General features: G+C 54.3%; 11 protein-coding genes and 1 non-coding gene across 12 annotated transcripts; 6 read left to right on the top strand and 6 right to left on the bottom strand.

Annotated features, from left to right (window-relative positions):
* Positions 1-286: 286 nt before the first annotated feature.
* Positions 287-2,591, bottom strand: LAESUDRAFT_679917 (uncharacterized protein). Its single transcript, XM_040905714.1, has 6 exons — positions 2,386-2,591; positions 2,220-2,327; positions 2,089-2,169; positions 1,437-2,037; positions 1,041-1,380; positions 287-975 (listed from the first exon to the last, which is right to left on the bottom strand). The coding sequence occupies exons 1-6, from the start codon at positions 2,557-2,559 to the stop codon at positions 729-731; spliced, it is 1,551 nt and encodes a 516-aa protein (XP_040764078.1). The 5' UTR covers positions 2,560-2,591; the 3' UTR covers positions 287-728.
* Positions 2,592-2,856: 265 nt separating this feature from the next.
* LAESUDRAFT_726167 (uncharacterized protein) lies at positions 2,857-3,644 on the bottom strand. Its single transcript, XM_040908977.1, has one exon. The coding sequence runs from the start codon at positions 3,604-3,606 to the stop codon at positions 3,010-3,012; it is 597 nt and encodes a 198-aa protein (XP_040764077.1). The 5' UTR covers positions 3,607-3,644; the 3' UTR covers positions 2,857-3,009.
* A 172-nt stretch (positions 3,645-3,816) lies between these two features.
* LAESUDRAFT_737049 (Pkinase-domain-containing protein) lies at positions 3,817-5,233 on the top strand (the record flags this gene model as incomplete). Its single annotated transcript, XM_040910753.1, has 8 exons — positions 3,817-3,898; positions 3,951-4,027; positions 4,077-4,346; positions 4,404-4,487; positions 4,551-4,715; positions 4,770-4,918; positions 4,980-5,128; positions 5,178-5,233. The coding sequence occupies 8 exons, from the start codon at positions 3,817-3,819 to the stop codon at positions 5,231-5,233; spliced, it is 1,032 nt and encodes a 343-aa protein (XP_040764076.1).
* Positions 5,234-5,901: 668 nt separating this feature from the next.
* Positions 5,902-8,852, top strand: LAESUDRAFT_726166 (carbohydrate-binding module family 5 protein). The gene is made up of 16 exons (XM_040908976.1): positions 5,902-6,039; positions 6,063-6,065; positions 6,171-6,254; positions 6,310-6,393; positions 6,457-6,701; positions 6,759-6,848; positions 6,898-6,995; positions 7,069-7,109; positions 7,165-7,184; positions 7,258-7,445; positions 7,504-7,642; positions 7,703-7,715; positions 7,771-7,828; positions 7,884-8,061; positions 8,124-8,173; positions 8,239-8,852. The coding sequence occupies exons 1-16, from the start codon at positions 5,938-5,940 to the stop codon at positions 8,361-8,363; spliced, it is 1,518 nt and encodes a 505-aa protein (XP_040764075.1). The 5' UTR covers positions 5,902-5,937; the 3' UTR covers positions 8,364-8,852.
* A 544-nt stretch (positions 8,853-9,396) lies between these two features.
* Positions 9,397-10,902, bottom strand: LAESUDRAFT_726164 (uncharacterized protein). The gene is made up of 3 exons (XM_040908975.1): positions 10,491-10,902; positions 10,323-10,430; positions 9,397-10,267 (listed from the first exon to the last, which is right to left on the bottom strand). Exons 1-3 carry the CDS (start codon positions 10,599-10,601, stop codon positions 9,722-9,724), a joined length of 765 nt encoding a protein of 254 aa, XP_040764074.1. The 5' UTR covers positions 10,602-10,902; the 3' UTR covers positions 9,397-9,721.
* A 731-nt stretch (positions 10,903-11,633) lies between these two features.
* LAESUDRAFT_812919 (uncharacterized protein) lies at positions 11,634-13,500 on the top strand (the record flags this gene model as incomplete). Its single annotated transcript, XM_040914442.1, has 7 exons — positions 11,634-12,055; positions 12,110-12,582; positions 12,643-12,690; positions 12,753-13,058; positions 13,119-13,146; positions 13,212-13,269; positions 13,319-13,500. 7 exons carry the CDS (start codon positions 11,634-11,636, stop codon positions 13,346-13,348), a joined length of 1,365 nt encoding a protein of 454 aa, XP_040764073.1. The 3' UTR covers positions 13,349-13,500.
* A 97-nt stretch (positions 13,501-13,597) lies between these two features.
* LAESUDRAFT_679904 (uncharacterized protein) lies at positions 13,598-15,592 on the top strand. Its single transcript, XM_040905713.1, has 8 exons — positions 13,598-13,980; positions 14,043-14,308; positions 14,371-14,583; positions 14,652-14,699; positions 14,762-15,049; positions 15,119-15,149; positions 15,204-15,261; positions 15,317-15,592. Exons 1-8 carry the CDS (start codon positions 13,616-13,618, stop codon positions 15,368-15,370), a joined length of 1,323 nt encoding a protein of 440 aa, XP_040764072.1. The 5' UTR covers positions 13,598-13,615; the 3' UTR covers positions 15,371-15,592.
* Positions 15,593-15,764: 172 nt separating this feature from the next.
* On the top strand, positions 15,765-16,574 carry LAESUDRAFT_737048 (Adaptor protein complex sigma subunit; the record flags this gene model as incomplete). The annotated part of the gene is made up of 5 exons (XM_040910752.1): positions 15,765-15,786; positions 15,844-16,115; positions 16,178-16,253; positions 16,289-16,372; positions 16,429-16,574. 5 exons carry the CDS (start codon positions 15,765-15,767, stop codon positions 16,572-16,574), a joined length of 600 nt encoding a protein of 199 aa, XP_040764071.1.
* A 252-nt stretch (positions 16,575-16,826) lies between these two features.
* On the bottom strand, positions 16,827-18,002 carry LAESUDRAFT_759510 (MED6-domain-containing protein; the record flags this gene model as incomplete). The annotated part of the gene is made up of 6 exons (XM_040912602.1): positions 16,827-16,855; positions 16,913-17,366; positions 17,423-17,505; positions 17,571-17,662; positions 17,721-17,863; positions 17,931-18,002. 6 exons carry the CDS (start codon positions 18,000-18,002, stop codon positions 16,827-16,829), a joined length of 873 nt encoding a protein of 290 aa, XP_040764070.1.
* Positions 18,003-18,107: 105 nt separating this feature from the next.
* Positions 18,108-18,193, top strand: LAESUDRAFT_t54. The gene has a single exon. It is a non-coding gene; the product is annotated as a tRNA-Lys (tRNA).
* LAESUDRAFT_679896 (catalase) lies at positions 18,187-21,173 on the bottom strand. The gene is made up of 9 exons (XM_040905712.1): positions 20,878-21,173; positions 20,774-20,825; positions 20,673-20,720; positions 20,455-20,613; positions 20,181-20,397; positions 19,926-20,126; positions 19,379-19,868; positions 18,666-19,324; positions 18,187-18,607 (listed from the first exon to the last, which is right to left on the bottom strand). Exons 1-9 carry the CDS (start codon positions 21,036-21,038, stop codon positions 18,354-18,356), a joined length of 2,241 nt encoding a protein of 746 aa, XP_040764069.1. The 5' UTR covers positions 21,039-21,173; the 3' UTR covers positions 18,187-18,353.
* A 611-nt stretch (positions 21,174-21,784) lies between these two features.
* Positions 21,785-23,056, bottom strand: LAESUDRAFT_759508 (uncharacterized protein; the record flags this gene model as incomplete). Its single annotated transcript, XM_040912601.1, has 2 exons — positions 21,785-22,071; positions 22,141-23,056. The coding sequence occupies 2 exons, from the start codon at positions 23,054-23,056 to the stop codon at positions 21,785-21,787; spliced, it is 1,203 nt and encodes a 400-aa protein (XP_040764068.1).
* Positions 23,057-24,215: the final 1,159 nt, after the last annotated feature.

Raw genomic sequence — 24,215 nt, 5'->3', positions numbered from 1 at the left:
CCTGACGGCTCCAGGCACGGTCATAGAAAAGGCGTAATCGCCCGCAGCTGCCAGTGCAAAAGGTCTCAGCCAAGGAAATCGTCCCACACGCGACCATCGGCCTTCGATTCGATTTACGTAGCTGAGTGGTCAGTGAGCCCGGGGCAAGTTGTAGAGATCCACGCCTCGACTCGACCGATGGCGAACCAGGATCGCGTAATAATGGAGATCCATAAGAGGTTCCACGCAGGAGCATGTGCAACCTACAAACTCAGATTCAACGATCATTCTTATCAATTTCTAGTCGACTAAATTTGCTATTTGCTGACAGCTACCTTAAAAGCGTTAACCCCTTGATATATGAGGGTACAATAAAATGAATCCCCGGGTGGTAACGTCAGGAGTGCTCGTCAGGCGGTCACGGCGAGCGCCCAGCCCTCGACGGTTGTGATACTAATGATGGCATCGCTCTACTGTCGTCTACTGCTAGATGGACGCAACACGTACATAGTATGTTATCTAGAGTGAAAACGTTGCATTATCCGACGTGATATTGACATCCGACCGGCGACCGCGCAGGTGATATACCCAAGCTAATCGTAGATCTAGCTAGCAGCCTTTTTCCTCTGTCCTTCTTCATCGCTCTGCGCCGAGCCAGGATCCTCTTCTTAAACATCGCGATCGAAGGGGACGCGTAGTGATGATTGAAAAGCGCCAAAGAAGACGACAGCGGTGAAAGCATGGCCAAATCAAAATCCAATGAGCTCTCTGAATCGATTCCAAGTACGAGACGCCCAGCTAGCTGGGGATGCAGAGGAATGAGTAGAGAAGCTCGTACCATTATCCTGTTCGGCCTGAGGTTCTGGCTCTTTCTGGCTCTGGGAAGATCCTGCATCCGCAGCAGGCTGACTTGGAGCTTCCTCTCTAGCGTTTGTCCGACCTTCCACATCATCTGCATATTGCTGCAAGATTTCTCGTTGTCGCGGCGTTAGTGATCTATTTGCATATTAGAAGAGAAATCTCCACCAATTCTCCATCATCGGATCAATCTCCGTGCTCACCTAGGTAGCTGAACCGAAAATGTCACGAACAGATCCCCTTTGCCGCCACCGAAGACGGAGGAAACTCCGCCGCCCTTTAACACCATTTGCTCTCCGTGCTGCGTTCCACGCGGCACACGCACATCTACATCTCCGTCAAGGGCTGGAACACGGACTTTCCCTCCTAGCAGTGCAATGTGCAAAGGAATACGAGCTTCGTAATGCAGATTGGCTCCTTGTCGCCGGAATTCTTTGGAGGTTGCAACATTCACTCTAACAAGTAGATCACCAAGGCGGCCTGCGCCAGATACCGGGGCATCGCCCGCGCCCGGTATTCTTATTGTCATACCGTCTTCCACACCTGTTACGAAGAGATGTTGTTCCTCAGACTGATCATTATTCAATGAGTATTCTCACCTGCTGGTATGTCCACTTTGACTTGTTTCTTCTTTCTGACTCGCCCATGGCCTGCGCACTCCACACATTGACTTCCTCGTGGTACAGTGCTCCCGGCGCCATGGCAGCTTGGACATGTCGTGGCCATGTGGAAACCATTATCCAGCACGTATGACGTTGTACCTGCACCGCCGCAGCTCGTGCATGTCTGGCGCTTAGCGCCAGCTTTAAGACCGGTCCCGCCACATTTGGAGCAGTTCACAATTGCATCGACGATGATGTTTCGTGTGGTACCCGTACAAGCGTCCATGAAGGACACGCCGACGGTCGCCTCTAAATCACTGCCCTGCATGTTCTCCGCGAACCCGGATGCGCGTGTCCGTCCTGCCCCACCGGCAAATGCACCGAAAATTTGCTCAAAGAGGTCTGCTTGGCCACTAGAAGTCCTACCAGAACCGAAGAAACTGTGGAGATCTTCCGCGTTCTGGAAACCGCCGAAGCCGCCTGCCCCGAACCCCCTACCACCAGCACTACGTTCGAATGTGTTGGGATCAAACCCGGGCTGTTGCGAAACAGGACCGTATTTATCATAAGCAGCACGTTTCTTCTCGTCCTTGAGGATCTACACTGGGATGTTAGCAATAGAGTATATCAGCGGCGTTGTGAAACGCACATCATACGCCTCTTGGATTTCGACGAACTTCTTTTGCGCATCCTTATCGGGGTTTGTGTCCGGATGGTATTTCCGTGCAAGCTGAAAGGAGATAGAGCAGCCGAATAGCCAAATGCTAGAATACGACTCACTGAGAAGTATACCTGCTTGATCTCAGGCGCGTTTGCATTTTTCTTGACGCCCAACACTTTATAGGGATCCTTTGGTGCGGAAAAAGACGATGAGGTATGGAATGCACGCTAGATGCTTCATATGAGCATGACAAAGCATGACCAGCGTGAATAGACGAGGGACAACCTGCTTGCCGAGACGATTAAGGGAAGGAGATATTCGTCCGGGTGAACGTCCAAAGTTTGGGGGATGTCTGCAAGCATTGGAGCAGGCCGAGAATGTGCGAGTGCTACTTCCGGCCTGCGCGAATGAGCAGACTACGACGGAGAAAGCCCGATGAGATGACAGACGAGGAGGCATTGAAGAGTTGGGCTTTAAGCAGAGGTGTTCAATCGAGATGGAGGCGCCGGAGTGCAGGCGGTCCGAATTTTGTTCGGTCACGTGCACTTCGGGAGGGTTCCCGAAACAGTACATTGCCATCAGCGGCTGGCCGCTACAACCACGAATGCCTATCAGCATCCTTATATTTCTGTCTGGTGGATCGTAGACACATGCCCATTCTTTGGCTTCCTACTCATATGTCGATTAACAACAGATTTATAAATCGGACTGTAGTGACATAAAACGTCTTTGTGCGCGCTCGTCAGTGAAAGCGCCTCCGAAGTGCATTCTATGTAACGCATCAATGCCGAAAACACAGAATCGGAAACCTTCATTGTCGAAGAGGTTGTTAATTTCATCGGATTTCCTAGGATTGGCTCACACAGAAAAATTTCACATACAGATGTGATAGACCTCCGAGTTACGACCCTACTCATGGCTTCCTTCACTCGTCTGATCCTTGCCCACTGACCGAGCATGCCACCACATCTTCCCATATGAAACCAGAATTTCCTCTCCTTTCTTGATCGCTTCGTTGCTGCTCCAGATACTCATGCGCAGCTCTCCGGCGTGTGTCCTGCGTTCTTCGAAGACGGCGTTGGGTTTCGCCTTGATACCCCTGTAATCATTCACGAATCTGGCCTCGTTACCCATTGCGAAGGCATCCACGCCAACGCTCAGACCATGCTGTGTGCGATATAATGAGAGATCATAGTCGGAGTGAAGCCTCTCATCGCAGTGAATCTCCCCGATGTAGTCCACAATGTGCGTGCGAGGCGGGATCTTCTTCACAGCGTAAAGGCCGTATTCGCCGCAAGCGGGATGCGAAGGTTCTGTTACTCGTCTGATGACCGTCCAACGACAGAAAGGAGTCGTCTTGGTACCAGAAGCCGACGCCTTTGGACCGACCAACGCGCGTATTTCTGCGGGCACAGACGAGTGATAGCGGGGCTCAAAACAGTATTGAACATGCACCGGCCAACGTGGTGGCTTAGATGTACTCTCTCTAGGATTAATGGTAGACATCTGCGAAGACTTTGACGCATATCATGGACCAGAGCACATTGGGAGCGTCCGGGAAGGACCACTAAGCGTGTGAATATTCCTGTCTTGCACGCGAGAGTCGTGAGGCCCTCGAGTATCTTCCCTGCCGCCCCTGCAGTGCCTCTTCACAAAGACCAACGCGCGGTGTTTCCCATCTTATCCCGTCCTGTTTCTCCTCAAACTCTCGTCAAGATGGGCCGGTCACAAACCAAATCCGTTGCACGCGTTTATGCAGACGTCAATGCTAAAATGGGTCCCTCGTGGTATGAATACGGTGCAGTTCCCTGACACTTGTTAAAACCGCATGCATTTTACATGGAGACAAGATAATCTGCAGGTGCAATGGGGCTCTCAGGACCACTACGAGATTGTGCGCAAGGTTGGACGGGGGAAGTATTCCGAGGTGCGCCACCGTTAATCGAAGATGATAATCATCTTACAATTGTACCCAGGTCTTTGAGGGCATCAACATCGTGAACGAGGAGAAATGCATAATCAAAGTGCTCAAACCGGTCAAGAAGAAGAAAATAAAGCGAGAGATCAAAATCCTGCACAACCTTGCTGGTGGCCCGAACATTGTCGCGCTACTTGACGTTGTCCGCGATCCCTCTTCGAAAATACCCAGTCTGGTCACGGAATATGTTCACAACGTCGACTTCAAGGTCCTGTATCCAAGGTTTACCGACTTTGACGTCCGGTTCTACATGTTCGAGCTACTCAAGGTGCGCCGCATGTTATTCTTCATCGCCTGTGGTATGATCTGATTGGTGCAACTGCAGGCGTTGGACTACTGCCATTCGAAAGGTATCATGCATCGGGATGTTAAACCGCACAATGTGATGATCGACCACGAGAGGCGGAAGGTACGTAACTGTGCATTGCACGGCCGCTGCCCATCTCGAGCCTCACGCTTCTTGTTCTTGTAGCTCCGCCTGATCGACTGGGGTTTGGCTGAATTCTACCACCCGAAGACCGAGTACAACGTGCGCGTTGCCTCACGATATTTTAAGGGACCCGAGCTACTCGTAGACTTCCAAGAGTACGACTATAGCCTGGACATGTGGAGCTACGGCTGCATGTTTGCATCTATGGTAAGGATTGCAGTGCATTGGGCCGTCCATACGCTCATCCATGGTCGTATGCAGATTTTCCGGAAAGAACCGTTCTTCCATGGTCATGATAACTACGATCAATTGGTAAAGATTGCCAAAGTTCTCGGAACGGAAGGCCTATACCACTACATCCAGAAATACGATATCGTACTAGATACTCAGTACGATGATCTTCTTGGAAGGTGAGTTGAGCCATGTCCGTGTCTGCGGTTTGCCGTCCACTCATAGGCGATGTATTTGCAGTTACCCGAAGAAACCGTGGTCGCGATTCATTACCTCAGAGAATCAGCGATATATCTCGAACGAGGCCATCGATTTCCTAGACAAGCTCTTGCGTTATGACCACCAGGAGCGCCTGACGGCGAGGGAAGCTCAAGCACATCCATACTTTGGTATGCTGTCGCGTTGCTCTGTCGTGGCTTCCTTAACCTATGTTCCCAGAACCTGTGAGAAACGCCAACGTGCAAGAGGACGATAGGAAGGGCGCTGCAGCATAGCAGATAGACATATTCGGCGTCTCATGACCAGTGTAGGGCATGCTTCTGCTAACTGAGCAATCGTTACATAGACCGGTGTATTGTTGGGTGTGCTGCGGATGATGTGCTCTTTTTCTGCCAGGATTCGTAAGGTCTACCGTGGTGCAAAGAAGCGAGACCGGGCGAGGTAGGGGAGCTGAGCACCTGGCGGATGCCGTTAGATGATAAGCAGATAGACGTGACCAGCTGAGACGCATGGTGTTCGTTTCCTCCACGTGTATTTTCGTTTGATGGGTATTTCACGATCGAAGCTGCCTTGACTCGAGCTCGTCCATGGTATGTCCTAGGTATGTCCAGGCGCCTCTCACTCGAAGCTCGACTGATTTGGGTCAGAGCACCATATGCTTTCGAGAATGATATTGCCTCCGTGTCTTTGTCTTTACACTCTTAGCAACTGCCTGCACATGTGTAATGCGCCGAGCGGCCTTCGGAAGGCATGCTGAACGTGGTCTCTCACCGCATGGCACTGGTTGATGAAATTTGTGCGTATCGACGCTGCAACCTGCCTGGAGATTTTCTCACCTCTGCAATGCAGAGCTAGATGAACGGAGCTGCGGCAATCCATATGTATAGCACGCACGCTACCAGGGTATAAAGCAGTCCTCGATGCATTTCTCATGGCAGGTTGGCCGCCCTGTATCTTCCTCCTCGAGTGCGATATTAGGATGCCTTGCGCGCCTTTACTCAGCCGTTTGGTGCTTGCGTTGCTCGTCGGGAGTGTCTACGTGCTGTCCGTCGCTGCATTCGATCTGAGCTTATATGATAACGCACGTAGATTCTCATCTCAGCAGTCGCAGTCCAGTCAAACTGATCTATCATGCACACGTTCGTGCGCTTTCACAGGTCGCAGTGTAAGTTCTTCCTCCATTCAGTTTCGGATTGTATGAGCTAAGAATAGGCCAGATACTGGGGTCAGGATTCATACGCGGCCGCCAATCCCGGCACGACCGACCTCCAGCAGCCAATCTCGTTCTACTGCCAGGTGAGTCAATCCGGAGATGCTACCGAGCCTGGGCTTGGTTCTGAAAAGTTTTCAGGACGACGCGATCGATGTTATCCCAATCGCGTTCGTCGACACCTTCTTCGGCACGGGAGGTTATCCCGTTCTCAATCTCGCGAACGTTAGTCTTTCGCACACGAGTGACTCAATAGGATGGTGCGTCTGATTGCTGCTTCGCACTCAGACCTGCAACTCCACGAACAACACGTATTATTCAGGGACCGAACTATTAAATTGTTCGTTCCTTGCATCCGACATCGAGTACTGCCAAAATCAGGGCAAGGCCGTGACCATCAGCTTGGGCGGTTCTGGTGGAAGCGTGGGACTCTCCAGTGCAGCGGAGGCGGAGGCATTTGCAGATACCATCTGGGACCTATTCCTTGGAGGTTCGAATGACTCTCGGCCGTTTGGAAGTGCAGTTCTAGATGGGTGTGTATCTCTCACATTCTGTGGGGATAGTACGTCTCAATCTGGGGTCGTCTGCAGTGTGGACTTGGATATCGAGGGCGGCTCGGATGAATATTATGCCAACTTCGTCACTCAACTCCGCACGTACTTCGATGGTGCGGACAAGACGTAAGTGTGCCCTCATATCGTTAAAGCCGCAACACCTGACGATCAACAGCTATTATGTGAGCGGTGCGCCTCAGTGCGAATATCCCGACGAATATCTCGGCGCCGCCCTGAACAGCGCCTACTTCGACATGGTCTACGTACAATTCTGTGCGTACATCCCGGGACTATATCCGTAAATTCCGTGCCGCTGACTCGGTTTTCAACCGTTGTCGATCACCAGATAACAACCCCTGCGGTTTACAGAATTTTGATGATGCCTCGGTGAGGATGACATCATGCTGCGGAAGGTCGCTGCCTATACTGATGAATTGCGTAGGGATGGGACTTTGGGTTGTGGTAAGGCGATCTCCGCGAATGATCTCGATGGCGTACGGATTCTCATTCAACTCTGCGCTTTCTCCGACGTTAGGGACATTTGGGCACGAAATGTCAGCATCAATCCCGATGTGAAGGTGTTTGTCGGTGCCCCGGCTTCAAGCACGGCTGCGGGCACTGGTTACCAAGATATCGGCACGTTGTCAAGCATTGCCATCACCACGCGCAACTCGTTCCCGTCATTTGGAGGTGTCATGTTGTGGGACGCGTCCCAAGCTTATGGTGAGCGCCACACAGTGAGTCGCGGAAATATGCCACTCATTTCCGCACTTGTTGCCAGATAACGACCGTTATGACCTGGCTATCAAGGATGCGTTGGTCTCCGCGGGCGCCACTGGTTTTACGTATCCGTCTTGCGATGTGGAGGAGTGGACGAGCGGTTCCAGCTACTCTGGCGGTACGAACGTATCGTGGAATGGGTACGTGCTCAAATGCTTTGGCATGCTTCCAGATATTCACTGTGTCCGCTGCCCATGTAGCTACATCTGGGAGGTGAGACTCGCAATTTCTGTAATTATTACGATTTTCTCAAATACACCGCATACAGGCGAAGTACTACGCCTCTGATGAGCCGACTGCCAATTACAACGGAGACTGGATGCCCAGTAAGCTTTCTCCTCACAGTGCGAGCGTTGACCAGCGTTCAACCGTCTTCCACAGAGAGCGCCTGCTCTGGGACCGCTGCGAGCGGCGGCAGCTCCTCGTCCATCTCCAGCATCGCTACCGCGACGGCGACGAGTGCCATTTCAACCGCGACCTCGAGCTCGGGCAATTGTGCAGGCGTCGCGGAGTGGTCGAGCAGTACGGCGTACACGGGCGGGTCGGAGGTGCAATACAAGTGCGTACTCCGCCCTCGCAGCGCCAGCCCCGTGTGTTGACGCTGACGCCCACCGCGACCAGCGGCGACCTGTGGACCGCGCAGTATTGGACAGAGAATGACGTGCCGGGCGGTGAGTGGCTCTGCACCTCCGTTCACGTCGACTGTGTTCTGACGGTGTCGCGTGACGGATGTTAGGGTCGTCGGGGGTTTGGACGGACGACGGTCCGTGCACGTCGAGCGACGTCGCGGCGCGTGAGGTGCCGCCACCCACGCCCGCGCCGGTCGCCCCGCGCAGTAACTCCCGCTTCTTCCGGTTCTGAGATATCTGAGAAAGGCGTATCTATGCGGCTATATATGACATGAATAGGTTTATTTCCGGGGGTGCAGCACATCCCACGACACGAGAGCGGAGCTTTATTTCGGGCCACTCCTCCATTGTTTCCTTGGCGAGCTCTCTTTCTCTCTCATGCTGCTACGGACGCACTGGACGGCGGCCACCTCCCTCCCATCCCCCATCCCCCATTCCCCTGGAGGCTCCGGGCTCATTCACGATGTTCATGAATGGTTGACGTTATGGGGTGATTTCTTGACTCAGGGTCTTTATTGTTCCCGTACACCGTTTCCGTCCCTTCTTTCAACCCAGAATCTGGCGTGCTGTCGGGCGCCGGCTCTCGATGGGTCTGGTGCCTGTTCTCGCGCTGTGATAGATGCAGAGCGCTATATGACGAGTCGAGATGGCGTCCGTTGTGTGTATATCTCAAACGTGTAGCATTCTATCAAATTTTATCTGTATGCATGCTGTTTTTCGGTCTCGCGTCCCATCTGAACTGGTTCAAATATCAACGCGTCACGGATCGGTTTGAACTCAGTTCAAATGTCACACCATACGCACATGGAATTAGCGCCCGAACTGAACTGAGGCATTGTGCTAAAGTCACGCAGCTGAACCGCATCGGCGCGGTAACTTCCCACCGGGCTGCAACGCCTCTTCACGCCGTACATGATGGTTACGGTCCTCCAAACGCGCTCAACAGACACCGACTTTGATCACTACAAATTTCTAGCGGCTGCCATGCATGCTCCAGCAATTTTCTCCACGCATTGAGACAACAAGCACGCGCACGTCGAAAACAAGGTCCGAAGACTCGCGAAAACTGCGCACTGTCGAAGGCGAAGGGGGCTAATAGCGGCCATCCGTGTATGTATAGAAACGGTCTTGGCAGCTCCCTCGCGGTGGTCAGCTGCAATGCCTGTCTCGGGCCAAGCAGAGTAATGACCGATGGCTCATCGCAGCGCTCGGGGGCCCGCGCTGAGGCGCTGTGGTTAATGTTTGGGACGGACGAATGTCAATGCATGGCCATTAATCAGTTCTCTAATTGCCCCCTGCGCACTGTGATCGATCGACAAAGGCTAATGCATAATGCATAACACCCCACAACCAGATGAGCAGAGACAAATCATGCAATTACTCCAATACGTAGTAGAAGGTACACGATCGCAGCGGCATAGCGCATATACAACGACATCATGGTGCAAAAGCAGAGACAGCTGTAAGATAGACCGACCACCGAAGGAAAGCGAGAAACCACATCCACATCCAATACATAGCATTATGCGATACACGACCCGGCATGCAATACAACGAGACCCAAAGCGAGAAACGGAGCAAGCAGGCACATCAACCCTCCCGCACGGAGGTGCTCGAGGTCGACAGACGTCGCGCATTTTCCTCGGCAGCAGTCCTGCTTTGTGACGACGAGAGCAGCGCGCCAATGGCCATGCTCTCCCGTGAACGTGGTGAGCCACCGCTGCTGTGCGAGCTCGCGGACGAGTACGGCGACGGAGGGAAGGGTAGATCATGCGTGTCGACACGCTCGCGCGAGGACGAGCGGCGCCGTTTCCGCGAAGGCGATGCAGACGGCACGACAAGTGAGTCGCGCTGTGAGAAGGAGCCGGAGTCGCTTCGTCGGTGCGAGTGGTGCACGGATTCATCATGCGCATATGGTGAGTGGTCATATGAGGTGGTAGGGGGAGACGGCATGTGCGATGTGGAGGAGTAGTGGTGGTGGAGGGCGTATGGCGAGTGCGAATGTGAGTGCGAGTGGTGCGAATGCGAGCTCTCGGCAGAAAGCTGCAGCGGAGGAATGGACTGCGAAGACGCCTGCAATGATGGCTGATACATTTCGAGCATAGAGCGCTGCAATGATGCGACGGATGCGATGCGCTGCGGAGGACATCATGTGAGACCTAGCGGGACGAATGGACAGATCGGAACAAACCTGATCCTCAGCACTCTTGGCATTGAGCATGGCGATGAGCATGTCGCGGTCACCGTCGCCTTTCGTGCGGTAGGCGTCAAGAATGTCGCGCAGGCTTGGTGGTGGTGCCTATTTTTAAGAACAGGTCAGTCACTAAATGGTGAGGTTACACGGGCAGAAAAAACGCACCTGCTGGATGGATTTCCACGCAGAGGCCAGAAGTGTCTCCATGACCTGGTCGTGGTGGCGAGAAGAGCCGGACGGGAGGGGCTGGAGAGGCGGGGATGGGAGGGAGTTCATGGAGGAGCGGGTACCTGGGACGGTGAAGGGGCTTTTCGGATGCAAGGAGAGCTGGGCGGTGAATTGGTGTTGGTTGGGCTTATAAGGACGAGGAGGCCAAGGACAAGCTGTGACTATCTTTACGACACTCTGCGGCTCAGCACTCCCAACGCGTAAATATAGCCTGCCAAGACTGACGAGGCATCAGTCCGCTCACTCGCCCCAGCCTCCATCCGCCGCCGAGCCAGAGTCGTGCACCAGCTGCCACAGCGTGTACGACGCCCGAGACGGCGAGCATGCACGCGCACGGAGGAGACACGCGAGCAGGCGAGGTGGCGAGGACGAGAGGATAGTATTATGGATGGATTAGTGGGCAGGAGGAGAAGCGCGCACGACGACGAAGCGCGCTCGCGACATGCCCAAATTTAGCCTGCTATTTTTGCTTCCATCTGGCTTGGCATTTATCACGTGCAGCCAATATTAGGACTACTTTCCCAACTCGGACAGTGCCAAGCACAGCACGGTCCCGCAGCCACTCACAGACGCCCACGCCTCTCTCGCGCCACAGCCTCCCTCGCTCCTCGCGGCCGAACACCACACCTCTGCGTTGGCCACCGCGACGACCCGAGTGCAATGGGACCTGCACGTCCACCTCCGTCGACGCCACGCGAGCTCGCGAACGCACACCCGACGATGTCCGTCGAGCGCGAATCACACGCGGCCGAAAGACGTCGCTTTCGCGCTGGACACTCGGGAGCCGAGAATGCATCAACCACGTCTGGGCATGGAGTTGCTGACCAGCGTTCTATCCTTGGGCTCTTGGCGGGTGCCAGTTCCGTGAATAATTTACCACAGCAAAACGACATGCCGGACGTTATTAATAACTTATCGTGCCATATCGCGCCTGCCAAGAGCCAGATAGCATACTAAGCAATGCTATTTTCGGTGCCGTGGGTCGGTGCCGGGCTCGATTGACTCGGACGCTGGTCTATATATGCTTGCCCTCCTCCTGAAGATCACCGCCATCAGACAATATATCGTGGGCTTGCAAACATGGAATTCTCAGACCTTAGTCAAGACTTGGTTGACAAGATTCTCGTCAGCCTGACCGACTTCAAGTCGCTTGCCGCAACTATCCTCACCTCGAAGCATGTCTATGACGTCTTTCAAACACGCCCAAAGTCTATCGTCGCCGCCGTCGCTTGCAACGTTGTCGGCCACGCTGACGTCCTACCCGCTGCTGTGAGAATGGTCCGAGCATATCAAGACAGCAACGATCCCGAAAGTGATGAAGATACCGACGAAGACGACGACTACGATGAAGAAGAGAATGAAGAACGTCCCGAAGACGAACAGTGTGGACCTCCTCCGCCAGAGGACGACGTGATGCGCATGTCCCTAACCCGCACACAGGCTGAATCACTCGTCGATCACGCACCGATTTTGCAGGAACTTGAGAATTTCTTCAGCTGGATGTGCATCGTTTCATTTTATGATGGCAATGTCTGAAGATCTCAATTTGATGACAGGCACAAGGACCGCATGTCCTCTGCGAGTATGCTCGCCGAGGACGAGTCGGTGAGCTTCCGGCGTGCAATGTACCGCCTATGGCTCTATCGCAAGCTGTTCAAGCATCCGAGATATTTTTTCAACCTGCAGCAGCCTGATGACGAACAATACCGCAAGGTTATTCGGCCACGCTTGGACTTTCTCACGGCGTTCCCGCTAGAGGAGCTGCATGATATCTGGCGCGCAGTGTCGTTCACCACGGAGCTGCTTCAATGGGCGACTACAGTCTGCCGAGATGTGCTCCTTGCTCCAGATAGCTACCGGTCTGCTATCCGGCGCATCTTCCCCTATCTGCAGGGTGGCAGGTGGCAGCCGCAGCTCTTCGAGGCTGTGTATGCTAGCATCCTGGAAAAGGCCGAGATAGGTGCTGAGGACCGCGATGCGGCGACGGCAAAGGCGATCTTGCGCAAGGTCGTCGGAGAGCATGATGCCTGTAAGCGAAGCTCTTCTCCAATGGCATGCTCCCGTTGGACTGATGGCGTCGACATCCCAGGCGATCGCTGCCACTCTGTACAAGGGCCCAAGCTCTTCGGGGCAAATAGTGCGCATTTTCCCTAACTTTGACTGCAGCGCTCTTTTTGACTGACAACGGCCGTAACTCAGATTGGGGTCTCCTCCATGGGCACCTTAGCCCATCAATATTCGAGACGCTGCTCCATGGCAGACTTCGCTACAATATTTGGGAAATGATGAGGATGTACGAAATCCTATTCGCGCAGGAGAACGGCACGGTCAGCTTTCGATCGCCGAACTACAACCAGGTCATGGAGGGGCTGTTCGATACCGTTGTTCCCGGGGAGGGGGACGCGCCAGATGTGTGGTCGAAGGACGGTTGGTACTGCTTGGAATGCGTCCGGACGCTCTTTAAGGAGCGGCTCATGTGGTATTGGCGCGCAAAGAAGGAGGAGGGTGCGTCATTCTTGGTGCATTGCGTCCATCTTGGGATCTCATAAGAAGCTGACGACACAGCGGGAATACCTATCCTCGAGGATTGCTGGTGAGCATGGCTTCATACTAGTTACTGTCTGTCTGTAGGGTGATGGCTGACGATGTGCAACACAGGTACGGGTACAACTGCCGGACTCAGTCGCATAAGGAGCAACACGCGAAGAGGCTTAACGTAAGTTGATCCTGTCACGCCAAAGACTGTGCTGATGAGTTGCCTGTAGCACCTCTGCGTGCCTACACGCGGCGACTAGATCTCCAATGAACAGGAAGACGGGTACGCTAGTCGAAACATGAACGATGAACATGTATATCTTGACCGTGTTTGAGTTGGACATTGTCTATAGATTCTGGACTATATGTGTGCTTGGGATGATCATATTTATTGGAGGAAATTGTAACCGTGTGCTTGCATTTGCTGAAACGCGGTCAGGTGAGTTCCGTGGGAAAGCTGTGTGCGGTCGCGTTGGCAGAGCTGGGATCGATGTTCACCGACCGTCTCAGTTTCAAACACTGGGACCATGCCGCTACCGTCTCTCAGCCCAGACCTTCTCGACCGTATACTCACCTTCCTTCCCGACTTCAGAACACTGTCTGCATTCATTCGCACGTCGAAGAACCTCTACAGCGTCTTCCAAGCTCGACCCAAATCGATCGTGAAGGCCATCACTCAGAATGCATCGGGCGATCCGAACATTATCCCTGCAGCCGTGAGGTTGGCATACGTGCTTCCGGGTCGAGGGTACAAAAGAAAGGAAGATAACGGGGACGATGCGCTTCCTAAAGAGAGGGAAGTGGCTGAATTGCCTTTGACCCGTGCGATATGTGAAGCTCTCGTCTATCACGCACCGGTCGTGAAGGAGCTGGAGGATATCTTTAGTTGGATGTGAGTCACTGTCAAAGAACACTATCGCCATAGTGCGCTGTAGTCTCACACTAGTCGAATAGAAAGAAGGACCGGACCTCAAGGACAAGCAAACTGACCGTCGACGAGTCATCGCGCTTCCGGCGCGCCATGTACCGCTTTTGGCTATACTGCGAGTTGTACCGCGAACCACCCGACGAGGACTGGTACACCTTCCCGCGCAGGGTGTTCTTCCAGGCGCTACCGCTAGAAGAGTTGCTCGAGCTCGGGCGCGCCGCAGATTTCTGCGCGGAGCTGCTCCTACGGACCGATAACTCCTGCGGGTGCGCGAGCTCGTTGGTGCCTACGGGTGGGTCGTCTCAATTTTTGTATTTTCCATGCGGAGCGCCGGAGCTGCATCTGCCCTGGCAGTGACGTACTTTAGAGACATCTCGGCTATGGGCCCAGCGCGTGTGCTGTGGATTTTTCAGTCGCTGGAACCTCAGGAACCGGAGGATGTCGAAGAAGGTTTCTTCTGGTATCCCTTCTTCCTCAACCTGATTCATCACCAAATGAGTCCGAAGATTGGCCATGAGGCTTTGCTTGAAGCGATTCTGAGTGAAGTCACTGGTTCACAAGACGAATGTATGTATGTCCTGCCTGATAATCTGATACGTGTCTGAGTCTTGTGTTAATACATCGTGGATTTACAGGCGATCGATGTCATGCCGCGTGCGGCATCAATCTCTGGGGCCCTTCTAGTAAGCATCGGCGCATCGTCACCGACCATGGCGTGTTGCTCAATATACTGATGACTGATCAGATTGGGATTTACTCCGCGGAATCTTCTGCCCGACATTCCTCGGCACTTTCTATCCCAATAACCTGCAGATGAACAACACAGAGGTCAACCTACTGCTGGATTACCTGTCAGACGTGAAATCTAGATTCAGGAACTACATCACTTTTGATTATGCTCAATTTATGGAGGAGATCGTCGAGCTGCATGACGAGGAGGCGTGGTCGAGAGACGGTTGGTACTGTCTGGAATGCGTCTCTGACCTTCTGCGGGAACGGTTCGTCTGGTGGTGGCTAGAGAAGAAGCAAAAAGGTACGTACGCTCGTACATTGCCTTCCCAGCATTTCTTGATTAAGCGGTGGTATATGCTCACCGCATCAGCGGGTATAAGAATACCTCTCAAAGCTTGCGCGTGAGTGGGAATTCCGTAGGCTTACAGGCCGTTACTCACGAACAGATCGACCAGTTGGGGTTATGATTGCTGCTTACAGGGTTCTGACTGGTATCACGCAAGAACCATGAATGTACGTATTTTTTGGATGTGGCTGTAGGGGCCATATTCTGACCTTTCGATTTTAGCACCTCTGCCGTCCTACGAGGCGACTCATGAGTCCAATTCATCTCAATGAATAACGGCCACCTTCTTCGGTTAGGCACACTATTGGCGCCCCTTAGTGCTTAATCTTGGTTATTGGAGCGCATCGTCTGTGGATTTATGAAGCAATGGCTCGTCTAACGGACCAGAGCAATGTCATGTTCGGTGGCATGTTACGAAGCAACTCGGATTTATATAATTTGTATAGAGCTCACATTGACCGCATGCTGACTGATATAAACATTTGCGAAGGTGGATAGATACGTGTCACCCAGTTCATATACTTGGTAATTAGATCACGACGCGAGCCACCCGAGCGCGGTGGCCACAACGCGCCGTGAGATCTACCGTCTCTAATGCGGCTACCACAACCTCCGCCGCATTTCGACCGTACTGAAATCCGAACCTGAGCAGCCGTAGAGGCCGGAAACCATGATACACGCGGTGCTGATCTGTCCGATCCTCTCCTCCGCTTCGTCTGCTCATGCTCACCGTGCTGTCGCTCTGACAGTCAACACCTCAGGCGTAGCGCGCCTCACCAAGTTCTACTCGCCCCTCCACCGCTCCGTGCAGGCACTGATCCAGAAGATATTCGCCCTGGTCTCCGCGCGGGCGCCGGGATTGTGCAACTTCCTCGATGCACCAGAGCTCGAGAGCTTCTTGACGCCGCAGGATGAGACGGGCGAGAAGCTGCGGGTCGTCTACAGGAACTACGCGACGCTGTATTTCGTGTTCCTCGTTGACAGTGCGGAGAGTGAGCTGGGTATCCTTGACTTGATCCAGGTGGGTCGCATGTTCCTCTGCAAACCAATGTGCTACCGTAATTCAGCGCGGATACCCTGCAGGTGTTTGTGGAGTCTTTGGATCGCTCATTCGAGAATGTGTGCGAGTTGGACCTGGTTTTCCACTTCGACGAGGCAAGTCATATCTCACGCAAACTATGTTATTGCTGATAGAGGATCAGGTGCACCAAATTCTTTCTGAGGTGATCCAAGGAGGGTTGGTCCTCGAGACGAACGTGGAGGAGATCGACCGGCGCGGTAAGCGTGCACCCTCATCTTGAGAATGGACAACTTGACTGTTTGTTGTCTCACAGTGCAAGAAGCAGCCAAAGCACGCAAGGATTCATATGCTTCTGCCAACCCGCTCTCGCTTGGTGGCGGCGTGGTCGGTTCGAGAAACTCTGCGATACCGACACTAGGATGGTTGACGGAGAAGCTCGCCGGCGTCGGCTCTAGATAATAAACCCGGGGACACTCAGTGTATTATTACATGTACAGTCTACAATGTTAGATGTTAGTTGTAACTTCACATTGCGCATCGTGTCAACCGTCCGAATCAAAGAGCATTAGTCTCGCAACAAGTAGCATAAGCTGCGGCACGCTATGCAGCCTTCTGCAATTGCAGTACGTCCTAAGCCACTCGACAGACTCTGCAAGGCAACGGAACGCAAGCGGAACTAGATCTGAACACTCTCCATAGTCGGGATCAGATCTAACTGACTGTGGACATCGTACCGGTCCCTGAATCACATAATTTGATGAGCTCTCTATAAGTGAGCACGAGCAAAGCCCACCCACTTCTCTTTTTCTTCTTCCCTCCACCAGGAGGACCTTTCGCGGGCTGCGCCTGCGGTGTCTCACCTCTTTTCGGCGTCGGCCCTCTCGTCGATGCCGGCGCGGGCGTCCCAGACGAGCGCGTTCCTGACCCCGCACCAGGTGTTTCGGGGACCGTCGTGCTCTCAGACGCCGCCTCAGGCAGCGTGAATGACGCATTCGCGTGCACGGCCGTCGTGCGCATGGCGTTGAACAGGAGCAAGTTGTTCTGCTGCCGCTCATGCGGCCTCTTGCGCCGTTTTGAAGGACCAGTCAGGTCGCTGTCGGCCGCACCCTCTTCGTCCGCGCTGCGCTTGCTGCCCGCCGTTGTCGAAGTGAACTCCACGATGGGCCAAACGAAGCCCGTGCGTGGTGTATAGCTAGGTCGATGCGCGCGGAGGGTGTCCATGGACGTTTGTAAGGCATGGAGGGACGTGAGCTGTAAATGTTCATTGCTGAGCTGCGCCTGTATAGCTAACTCGCAGAGAGTCTCACCAATCGGTTCGAAACAAGGGTATAGACATCGGGAGACTGATATATGCGGTTATTGATAATGAAGTACGCTGCCAATGGCCGGACTGGTGGATGGTTCAGATATCAAAGCCACAGCAGTGGGGTGCACCCAAGGGGATGTGTGGCCTACCTTCATCGGGCGACAGTCGCTCTCGCTTGTGGATAATAAACAGCCCAGGCGGCTGTGCATGTACAACAGCAAACTCGACACCAGTAAACCGCCTGCGTATGCCAAACCCAATCAGCCTATCGAATCGCAATACCAACCGCAGTCACGCACCTGAGCTCCTCCGCCTCGTTCTCAAGCGGCATTCCAACGTGCATCGTCTGCATGCGCAGCACTTGGTTGTTGCTTTGCTTGTCATAGAACATCGACGTCGCGAAATAGTCGAACACATTCTCGTTCGTGAGCGGTCCGTTAGCCTAGTCAGTCATTGTTGAATCGGACGCCTTAGTGTGTTGCACGATGGGCACGACGGGAACGCGACACCTGTATCCATTCGTGCCAAATGAAGAATCGGTGGCTGTAGTCGTCCGGAGGGTGCAAATCATTCAAATCCATTGCGTGGTGTATTGCACGTAGGTCGAGGATCCGACTGAGGCCCCAATCATAGCGTAATTAAGCATTTAATGGTTGAGTATAAAATGTCATGTCACATGACAAGGCGCCCGCCTAGCTCAATCGGATAGAGCGTCAGACTCTTACTATAAGAGTCCATCTGAAGGCTGCGAGTTCGACCCTCGCGGTGGGCTACTGGTACAATTTTTGGTCCTTTACATTCACTGAATCAATATATATATGGACAGCATACTACAGAGATGATACATTCGTTAGTACATATAAGTCGAGCACTGTATCGTACAGATTCTTTTTTCTCGCTCCTTAAACCTTCGCGTACACATTCACATCCGCTCAGTATGCCACCCTCGACGTAAGCCCGTTTATCTCGCGCTCGTAGCACCTGTGTTTGCTGATCTCATACGCAAAGTTGGACACGAAGCCCTTCTCCTCGCCCTGCGCGATCTTGAGCGTGTCCGTTGCGGCCGACCCTGCATCATACTTGCCCGTGGTGACGACGCCGTACGAGCTTACTACTGAGCCGCTGTTCAAATTGTTCGTGAACTGCACTCCCGGGAGCTGCACCGCCTCACGGATGAACGCGACACCTGCATCGCTCGTCAGCATCCATGCCCCCTACGCAGTCAGATATGCGATCATACGAACCTTCGCCAGTGGCACCGATGGGCTTGCAGTGCCCGAATGCCTCCCGAACCCAGTGAATCGCCCGTCCATTCTGCGCGAGCTTTTGTGCATGCTCAGCGCCGCTCGGTACAATGACCGCGTCAAACAGCGTGCTGCGCTGGCCCTCATAGTGATGGTCCGCCCAAACGCCTGCGCCCTTGCCGACGACCTGACCCGCGGGGTACACCAATCCGCGGCGCGGGCCAATGATCCACGTCGTCGCCTGGCCGAGCTTGAATGCGGCGCGCAGCGCCTCGACCTCCGCGAGATTGAACCCGTCCGCGACGAGAATCGCAATGCGTCGCGAGACGATTGTCGGCTCCTTGGGCGCGTAATACACCTGCGAGAGCGTCGGCGTGCTCTTCCCATGGTTCTCGCGCAGCGGCTTCTCGGGCACGATGCCGCCGACGTTGATCGCGACCTGCTTCGCGAGCTCAAAGTCGACGTTGTTCAGCAGCTTCGTGTACGTTTCGAACACGACCGGGTCGTCGCAGTGTGAGAGCTCGAACGAGAACGCGCTCACGAGGTGTGCCTTCTCGTATGGTGTGAGCGAGTTGTAGAAGAGTTGTGCCTGGTTGAAGTGTTCCTGGAATTTCTTGCTGCGCACGCGCTGCTTGATACCTACAATCTTCTGTGCAAAGCTGAGGGTGTGCGTTAGCCGCGCTGTTCTTTAATCACGAGAAAAAAATACACACTCGGCATAACCTCCCTCGCTGATCGGTACGGGGGCTCCAACTTCCTTCCTGTTCGGCCAGTAGTTTACCTCGCCTTTAGTTATTCTCCTTCTCATCGCGCCATCGCGGTTATGGTTGAGCACAGGGCACACCGGGCGGTTGATCGGAAGCTCCTCCCAGTTCACGCCCAGGCGTGTAATCTGCGTATCAAAGTACGAAAAATTGCGGCCCTGCAGGAGCGGGTCGTCGCTGAAACCGATGCCCGGCACGACGTGCGATGTACAGAATGCGACCTGTTCCGTCTCGGTGAAGAACTCGTCGACCGTCTTGTTGAGCGTCATTTCGCCGATCACCTCGAGCGGCACGAGCTCCTCGGGCCACACCTTTGTCGCGTCGAGGATGTCGAATTCAAAGTCGTGCTCTTTCGACTCGGGGATCGTCTGGATCGCGAATGTCCACTTGGGAAATGCGCCGTTCTCAATGGCTTCTTGGAGATCCTTACGGTGGAAATCTGCACGTCTCAAGTCGATATGGGTGGAATGTACAGATCAGTGATGAGCCTCCTCACCAGGGTCCTGGCCGTTAATCTTGAGCGCCTCGTCCCAGACAAAACTATGGACACCAAGCTCCGGGAGCCAGTGGAACTTGACGAAAAAGCGTTCGCCCTGGGCATTCAGCAACTTGTAAGTGTTGACACCAAAGCCCTGCATCATACGGAACGAGCGGGGGATGGCACGGTCGGACATGGCCCACATCACCATGTGCGCCGCTGGATACGCTGAGGTCAGCAGGGAGAAGGATACAGAAAGGCATGCCGACGCACACTCAGGCTGGAGCCCACAAAAGTCCCAGAAGTTGTTGTGCGCGCTCTGGCCTTGGGGCACCTCGTTGTGCGGCTCGGGCTTGACGGCATGCACAAAGTCGGGGAACTTAATCGCATCCTGGATGAAGAAGATTGGCATGTTGTTCCCGACAATGTCCCAGTTGCCCTCCTCGGTGTAGAGCTTGACCGCAAATCCGCGGACGTCGCGAACAGTGTCCTACGTTGCAATTGCTACAGGTGAGTGGTCGTATGAGGGGAGAGGGGAGGAACATACTGCGCTGCCGCGCGAGCCCTGCACGGTGCTGAAGCGCGCGAAGACGGGCGTGGTGCGCGAAGAGTCGGTGAGGACGGGTGCGTGTGTATACTTCTTCGCGCGGTCGTCGAACACCTTAAAGTAGCCGTGCGCGCCTGAACCACGGGCGTGGACTATACGCTGAATAGTAAATTATCAATATGCGGTGTCAGAGAGTATAACGTGAGTGACTGGCGCACCTCCGGGATACGCTCATGGTCGAATCTGTGGATCTTCTCGCGCGCGATCTGGTGGTATGGTGAGCATCCCGCCACGATATAATACACACGCATATACCCACTTGGTCTTCAAGAAGATTTGGGCCAGTGTTGATGCCATCCTGAACCTTCAGCCTGAAAGCACCATCAGCCACTGCACATACTATTAATTCGGCACAAGACCCACCAGTTATCCGTGTCCGACACGTAGATTCCATAGTCTGTGGTGAGGCCCTTGTTGGGCATGGACGCGGGGTCGATGATATCGCTCTGAAGGTCCGCAATCTTTGCATTCTGTGTCGCAGCCCCAAACGCGTGTTTCACGGCGCCGGAGATCGCGCTGGCCATGCTGCCTTCGACTTAGTGTTGGTATGTGGATGTGCTGTTCGCGGAGGGCGGGAGAAACGGCGTGCGGGGAGCAGGCCAGAGGCGAGGTGGCCATTATATATTCTGCGTATTTGCTGGTCCGGGAGGAGGGCCCATGGCTGGGACGTCAGAGTGACGCAGGACAGCTGCCATAACGGGAAGTCGGCGACCACTCGGGAGCGGCGCATAGGTCACGGGCGGCCACCCGAGGTCAGCCATGGGCCACATAGACCCACTATGTATGACGATCATCAATTCGTCCAACGCGCATTCTTATTTCAAGCAACAGTTAAATACACACAGAACTCGGCCGAACAGCCAAAGGATAGAATCCATGCATCATATCACACGCAGTTCAGAATAGTAACACAGTGGAAGAGGTGTCGCACACACTACATCACACAGTCCGACATAGCAAAGGCACAGCATATGCAGGCGTGAACATTCCAGTAAAGGGGGAACGCAGGAAGAGTCGCGCATAGGGAACAGGTCCGCAAAGGAACACACGCACGACCACCGCGTCCGCCATAATCGTCTTCGCAGTCTAGGGGCATCCCGGTTGCATATGTATACCCTTGTAACCGGCACTCTGCTCCACACCACTCAGACGGACCTGGGCGTTGCACATAGCTAGAGCAACAATAATGAGCTTCGACGTGTAGCAAAGCGTGAACAAGAGACGACGTACGCAACCATAGAGGCAATCCAACACTGCAGCATGCCTTCGTTTACTTGGCGCTGTCACACTCGCAGCCCTTCTCCTTTCCCTTGCCGACCCATCCCTTGCCACAGTTGTCGCACCAGCCACGGGTATCCTTGTTCACACCAATCGACTTGGACGTCGACGAGCCGGACGAAACCGACTCGGCGCGGTGGATCGACACCAAGTGGCGTGTCAGATCATGCTTGCGACTGAACGACCTACCGCACGACTTGTGGTGGCAGGAATACGGCTTAGAGCGGTTCGGATCGTGGGTCTGGATATGCGTCTTAAGGTTATAGGCGCGAGCGAAGGCTATGGTGAGAATAATAGTCAGGAACTGCAGCTTGGGAATAATGATAAAATAAGAACAAAGAGACTAACCTCTCGGGCACGAAGGGCATTGATACTTCTTCTTCGGGTCTTGCTGCATCTCCTCCATCTTCTTGGGCATTGGAGTGGTGGCAATGACCGGGATTGGAGGCACAGCGGGTAGCGACGGAGACACAGTGGAGGGCGATACAACTGCGCCGACGCCGTAATTGTACTGCTTGTTAACGCCCGGGATAGACGCCTGCGGGTAGTAGTCCGAGGCCGCAGAGCTGCCAATGCGTACGTGATGCGGCTGCGCGGGCTCATAATCGGAGAAGCTCCCACGCGGGGAATAACCCGCCGTCGTCGGGGAGTAGCGCGCGATCGTGGGAATCGTCGCGGGAGAGTTGCGCATAGATGGAGATGCGGGGAGCGCAGCAAAGACCTTGTGCTCGTCCTGCGGCGCGGGCAAGGCCATGCGTTTAAAGTCCATCTCAAGCTCGTGCGTACGGAAAGAGTAGTTGCTTGCGGTGTAGCTGGATGCGGGAGAGCGGGCGTAGGCGGGGTGGAAAGCGTAGTAGCTGTCGCGGCCGGAGACGGAGTCGGCGTAGCTAGAGTCATACCCCGACACCGACTCGGAAGAGACGGTGAAGGTGGAGGGCGGGCCGCAGGTGGGTGTGTCGGAGCGGAGGAAGGAAAAAATGTCCTGGGTCTCTGTCTCTACGGGGAGGAGCGAGAGCTCGGCGTCGAAGGCGGCGAGGGACGAGTCTAGCTCTGACTCGAACTGGTCCGGGTGAGGCGCGAGGACGCCTGAGGTGGCTGTGCTGCCGAAGTGGAAAAAGTCAAAGGACTGCTTCGCGTAGTCGGCCTCGTCCAGGAAGGGGCCGGCGCCGGGGGAGTCGTCGTGCTTGGGGTGTGCGGGAAAGGTCGCGCGGGAGAGGGTGGGAGCGTAGAATACGGGCGAGGCAAAGTGTGAGTCTACGGACATGGTGCAGTCGGCTGCGGAGGCGGTTATGTAGTGGAGTGGAGGACAGAGGAGGGCAGCTGGAAATGTGGTGATGAGGGCGGAGGAGTGCCAGTCAAAAGGTGCTGCGTCTCGCGCTTTTTTCCCACCCCTGTCATCAACGACGGGGCGTTCCCACGCGAGCCAGCTTGACTCACCGCCGGCGCGCGCCGTGTAAGCACGTTTGTCAAAACATACGGCCGCCCGCTGCCGACGCACACCCTGAGGCGTCACGTTTCCGCTCCACAATCACTGATCTCACATTATGTTGTGGAATTGGCAGTTGTATAGAGTAGTGTCGCTCACTTCACAACGCTGCCTCTCAGAACAGCCCGGATGCAGGACCAGTTCTTCAACATTTGCTGCATGCATTACGAACGCCTCTCATCTAGATTCTACGGTTGCGCGGCAGCCTCGCGGCCTGGCCACACTTCTTCTGACTCGAGTCCCCGCTTTACATGCGGATCAAGCCACGTCAGCTTAATCACGGATGCCCCCGCCAACTGTCATTTACAGTCAACTTGAGCTTCCAACTCCAATACTGCTGAAATCTCCGTCACTCACCGCCCCATTCGGGCTCCGGAATTCAATTCGGAAAGAAATTCAACCACTCAATTGTGTTCTTCTACTATGATCGCAATTGCACCCATCACAACCTCGCAACCCCAAATCTGTGTTCGCGCTGCCAATGGCGTTTCCATCTCAACGAGGCCTGAATGCCTTGCCGCCGGAACGAATAACCACTTCGGAACCGTCGTCCAGGCTGAATTATTCTTGAACTTCCATTCATTCACGGGAGCGCGGTTTCCTGGAGTCTAGCACGCGATATCTTTCGTATGGCGATATCGTGGCCGCTGAGCGCTACCGGGTATACGGCAGTGGCGACGGTGGACATTGGCGAAAACGACCCCGAGGCTCCTGCTGCGGCCCTCTCGAATTCAACGATCGATCACATCGCATTCATCTCCATCTTGTTGCAGATTGAGCAAATCGCCTATTCCTCACCGTCAAATTCCCTTCCAAATAGAAACGCGATCCAGCAGCGCAGTCGCTTGACGCTGGGCCGAAGGGGAGAAGCATCATCCAACGACTGCGGATTTGCAGAGACCGGCGTTCTCGAACACCACAGCTTGAGTGAGAAATC

This window comes from Laetiporus sulphureus (genome assembly GCF_001632365.1).
Source record: "Laetiporus sulphureus 93-53 unplaced genomic scaffold LAESUscaffold_21, whole genome shotgun sequence".
Taxonomy (NCBI): domain Eukaryota; kingdom Fungi; phylum Basidiomycota; class Agaricomycetes; order Polyporales; family Laetiporaceae; genus Laetiporus; species Laetiporus sulphureus.
Note: the sequence above shows the minus strand (reverse complement) of the source record. Positions and strands in the feature narration are given on the sequence as shown.